Source organism: Elgaria multicarinata, chromosome 1 (assembly GCF_023053635.1).
Source record: "Elgaria multicarinata webbii isolate HBS135686 ecotype San Diego chromosome 1, rElgMul1.1.pri, whole genome shotgun sequence".
NCBI classification, from domain to species: Eukaryota; Metazoa; Chordata; class Lepidosauria; order Squamata; family Anguidae; genus Elgaria; species Elgaria multicarinata.
In genome coordinates, this window is record NC_086171.1 from 43439024 (window position 1) to 43444362 (window position 5339).

The 5339-nt window shown below is 48.7% G+C and overlaps 1 protein-coding gene across 1 annotated transcript; it reads right to left on the reverse strand.

Annotated features, from left to right (window-relative positions):
* Positions 1–341: 341 nt before the first annotated feature.
* FZD1 (frizzled class receptor 1) lies at positions 342–4132 on the reverse strand. The gene has a single exon (XM_063120473.1). It carries the CDS (start codon positions 4130–4132, stop codon positions 2321–2323), a length of 1812 nt encoding a protein of 603 aa, XP_062976543.1. The 3' UTR covers positions 342–2320.
* Positions 4133–5339: the final 1207 nt, after the last annotated feature.

Below are 5339 nucleotides of genomic sequence, written 5' to 3' on the forward strand. Positions count from 1 at the left end.
AAAAGCAATTTTTTGAACACTGTAATTGTTTTTCATAGGACTGCATTAAAGGAGTTAGCACAAAAGGGTGTTTCCAATTGCTATTTTAAAGAATCAAATGTGTGTTTGCTTCTTATCTTCTATTATAGAAGAAACAAGTTTGACACCATCAACTATATTCTTTCATTAACTGTACACAGCTTATATTAGTTCTTGCTTTCTAATGTACATAGAGTGACTGGCTTAAATAAGACAAAAGAACTATATAAGCTTTTTTTTTTTACTTGATTAAAAAAAATCCCTACAGTTTTAGTATTAAAACAGGACATATTACATATCTATGAAGAATTTTAAAGGACAAGATAATTTTGTACAAAACCTCAATTTATTTCAAAGAAATTAAAAATATGTATTTTATATATATTTATATATAAACTTCTATTCCTCTATAAATATAGATGATCTTGCGATAGTGAACAGAAATAAATGCATACCAAATTCATATAGCTATGCATTTTAGGGTATGGTTAAGTCATAGATAATATTTACGACAGGTGCTTATATAAAAAGTTTGAAACAGTACGATCAGAAGAGCAGCAAGCCTGCTTTGCCATACAAAGGATTAAATATTAAAATGTGTTTGCCAGTTAAATTTGACACATCTTGTATAAACCTGTTAAGGAAATATGAGCCATAACAGTTTAGAGAGAGCATAGACCAATCATACACAGGCTCTCTTAGCTTTACATATAAATTACTATATTGAAACATCAGGGCTTGTGGATTCTTTAAGGTTTTTCACACCCTATCATTCAGCTGAAATTTCGTTTTCCTGGTGGCATAAATCATCACGCCTTTCAATCACCTATTAATAAGGAATTAAAGCCTACCAGTTATAAAGATATGTGGAAATGAAATGTCAATGTTATAAATACTTTGGAAATCTGAATAATCCAAGTTGCTGGGATCTTTCATAGGGTTTAATTCCCCCACCCCCACCCGTATTCTTGGTCAGCATGAGTTTCTTTGCAAAATCAGCACATTAATGCCTTCCTGGTAGTTCTCTTCCAGCAAACTCATTAAACAGAAAAACAAAAATATACCAAAGAAGCAAACTGTTAAGAAATGGAGTATCAAATCACAATCAAAATGCACAGTTCTCCTTCTCAGTATAGAGTAACATCAACAACCAAAGGCCTTATTTCTGCAGAAGGTGAAAGTTGCCCCTTCCTGCCTTAAAAAGCCAACTGTATGTTCAATATATTACACAAAGTTAGGAGAAATGTTACAGTACTGGGGAAAAAAACCCTATCAGACGTGTACAGGAACAGTTGGTGAGAAAATTACACTCCCAACACTTCAGTTTCATAGTTCTTAAAAACAGGTCACAGCTTTAGGCAGGGCTTAGGAGACTCTCTCACAAAGAATTTGGTGGCGCGGGAGAAAAGTTTTCTTAGGCAAGGGCAAGGCAGGCAGTTGGGTAACACACATTCCCTTCCCCAAACTCCTCCCACCATGGAACTGGAACCAGTAAAACTGCTTGCTCCTTTAATTCCTTCAGGTCATACTGAGCAAGAATCAGAGTTACGACTCTTCCACTCCCTGCATACAGTTGTTGTCATGCAGCATAGATCAAGTCAGCTGCACCCCCACCATTATAACTTTCCTGAAACCATTAGTTCTAGGGGACATCTTGCAAAAAATTCTAGCATTATGACCAATTATTTCCAGAGGGTAGTCGAGTTAGTCTATTGCAGCAAAAACAATGAAGAGCCTTGCGGCACCTTAAAGACTAACAAATTTATTCTGGCATAACCTTTTGTGGATTATAACCCACTTCATCAGTCAGCCTAAATCCTGGAGCAAATAGCAACCATCACAACATTATATTTGGTGGTGGTGGGCTCATTCTGGTTTCCTATTTTTCAATTTTGCACTAAAAATAAAATAGAACATTAGCTTTCTGTCTTTGTTTTTCTTCAAAAATGGAGAAAAGTCTGCAAAGGGGTTAAAAAAGTTTTAAATAATTACGAAAGTGAGGACTTTTCAATTTAAATACAAACATACTTACAAAATCTTACAGAGGCTATTTACAACAACCTCAAAGTCACATTCCCAATTTTACTGTAAGCTTAGTCCAGCAGAAGACAGGGAGAAAAAGATCTGTCTGTCCGTCCACCAGCCTCTTTCATGTCAGTGTCCTGTGGGCTGAAGAGAGAAGACCCTGTCCAAGGAAACTTATGAGAGTGGGTGTGCAGGCACTTTCTCCTCCAGTCTCTGGCTGGGACTGTGGACACACAGTGAAGTTTTTTGGAAGCTATTCCTAGTTGTTGTGCGAACTTCACACTGTAGTTTCTCCTTGCTTGCTGTTGGTGAGTCTGGTGTAGAACTTCCTCCAAGAATTGAGTGTTTTCCCAGACCAGATCCAGAAGCCAGAGGTGATTCCTACAATTAAGGTCATGAGATACTTGATCATGAAGACCGTGAAGTCAGGACTCATGGGTGGATGATGGTGGTTGCTAGGGCAAGGGATGGCGTAGCTCTTGCAGCTCTGAGCAAACCAACTCATTTCCCATTGTTCCCTAAAAGCTTGCTCGTAAAAATAGCAGGCGATGACTATGGTGGCAGGCACTGTGTACAAGACGCTGAAGATCCCTATCCTTACCATCAGCTTCTCCAGTTTTTCTGTCTTGGTGCCGTCATGCTTCATGATGGTCCTGATTCTGAACAGGGACACAAATCCAGCCAGCAGGAAAGAAGTGCCAATGAATAAGTAAACAAACAAAGGCGCCAGCACAAAGCCCCGCAAGGCATCCACGTTATTGATGCCCACAAAGCAGACGCCACTGAGCACATCTCCGTCCACCTGCCCCAAGGCCAAGATGGTGATGGTTTTGATGGCAGGGACTGCCCAAGCAGCCAGATGGAAGTATTGTGAGTTGGCCTCAATGGCCTCGTGGCCCCACTTCATGCCAGCAGCCAGGAACCAGGTGAGGGAGAGGATCACCCACCAGATGGAACTGGCCATGCCAAAGAAATAAAGCATCATGAACAGGATGGTGCACCCTTCTCGCTTGGTGCCCTGGGCCACTGTCCGCGAGCCGTCGTCAGAAAAGCGCTCGTTGCAGACCACCTTCTCCTCAAGCAGGAACCCTGCAATGTAGGCCACGGCCACGGCGGTATAACAACCCGAGAGGAAGATGATGGGCCTCTCCGGGTAGCTGAAGCGCTTCATGTCCACCAGGTAGGTGAGCACGGTGAAAAGGGTAGAAGCGCAGCACAGCACCGACCAGATGCCAATCCAAGTGCGCGAGAAGCGCAGCTCCTCCTGCCCAAAGTACATGAGGCCGTAAGGGCGGCCCGGTTCACACGGGGCCCCGCAATCCTTCTCACCCAGGAAGCGGTAGTTGAGGTAGGAGGGCACCTTGAGCACCCTGGGGCAGGTGAACCTGCCTGCCCGGTCCGCCAGGTGGCCCCCTCCTCCTCCTCCCCCGCCCGCCCCTCCGCCTGCCCCTCCGAGGCCCGGCCGCAGCTGGGGGTTGCTGGTCCAGAACTCGGGCCCCAGCGAGGGCGTGGGGGTGCCGCGCTCGGAGGTGTTCTGGCCCACGCACAGCTCGCCGGCGCCGTGCACGGGGAACTTCTCGCAGCGCAACGTGTCGGGCCACTGGAAGCCGAACTTGTTCATGAGCGCCTCGCAGCCCTGGCGCGCCCGCTCGCACAGGGAGCGGCAAGGCGGCAGCGCCTGCTCCAGCACGGTGCACACGGGCGCGTACATGGAGCACAGGAAGAACTTGAGCTCGGCTGAGCACTGCACTTTGACCAGCGGGTAGAACTGGTGCACCTCCAGGCCCGCGTCCTCCTGGTTGGTGTGGCCCAGCAAGTTGGGCATGATGGTCTGGTTGTACGCGATGTCCGTGCACAGCGGGATGGTGATAGGCTGGCAGTAGCCGTGGTCCGGCACCGAGATGCCCCGCTCGCCGTTGTACTGCTGCTGTTGCGCCTGGCCGCGAGCGGGAAGCACCGGCGCCTCCGCCCACAGCAGCAGCACCGCCGCCAGCAGCAGGAGCGGCCGAGACGAGCGCGCCCTGGGCCGCCTGCGCCCCGCCGCTGCGCCGGCCCCGCTGCAAACTTGCCGAGCCCACTTCTCAGCCATACTTCGACGGCGCCTCCTGCTCTCGCCGCTGCGGTCTCTTTCTCCTCCGCCGCCGCCGCCTCCAGCCCCGCCGCCTCCTTAGCCAGCGCCGCCGCTTTCTTTCCCCTCCTCTCTTGCCTGCTCAAACTTGAGACTCATGAAGGGGAGGCAGGAGGGAGAAGGAGCCCGGCGGCTGCACGCTGCTCCGCCGCCGCGCCGCCAGCGCGCTCTCCTCTGCAGCCCGCCAGGCAGAGCGCGGCAGCCCCAGCTGCTGCTGCTGCTGTTGCCGCCGCCTTTTCTTCTTCCTCCGCCACCGCTGCCGCCTGACCATTTGTGGCAATCCCTCAAGCCCTCTCTCCCTCGAACCGGTTTCCAGGCGCCCCGCAGTCTGCCTTTCACCAGGAGGGAGGAGCCTTGAAACCGACGCCTAAGTTTGCCTGCGTCAGGGACCGTCGCCCAACATCTCTTCTCGCTTCCAAGCGCAGGAGGAGGTGGAGGTCGTCCGACGCGGTGGTTTGTCCTCCCCCTCCCGGTCTCCTGCTCCCGCTCGCTCTCTGCTCTCTGCCCCCCTCCTCCTCCAACTTCTCCAGGACACAAGGGGCGGGTGGGGGAAGGGGAGCGAGATTGCTGTGAAGGAGGCCCGGGTTGATGGGGTTTGCCTTAAAAAGAAGAAAGGGAGAAACCTTGGGAGAATAGCCCCATATGCTGTGAGCGGCTAATGAATAGAAGAGAGCGCACAATTGCTTTTCATTTTTACGCTTAAAAATCCTACGGTTTCCACTAGTATTTTTTTAAAGGGAGGGAGGGGCAAAGGAAAAAGTCCAGAACAGATGTTTGTGAGTTTAAAGTTTAGCATTTGCCGCTTTCAGGAGAATCGTTCGTTGAAGAGCTTTAAAAACAACCCAAAACTGCTTCACTTGAAATTATTGGAACCTGCCTTAAGAAAACCTTTTGAGGCTGCTTCTTGGCACAAGCTATACAGCTCTCTTCCCATCTGCCCGCCCTTAATGACTGGAAATGGAATAATAATATTTTTTAATGCAAGCAAACATTAAGTCACAGTTTCTCCCCAAAAGTTTACATTTCAACAACAGCTGTTCCGTTCTTCGCCCCCCCCCCAAGTTATTTATTTAATTCAAATGATTTGGAAGTCTGCCTTTAAGGGGTAGAAGCAGTACCGAATGTATCAATGGACAGACTGATACCAGACCGGGAGATATAATTGGAC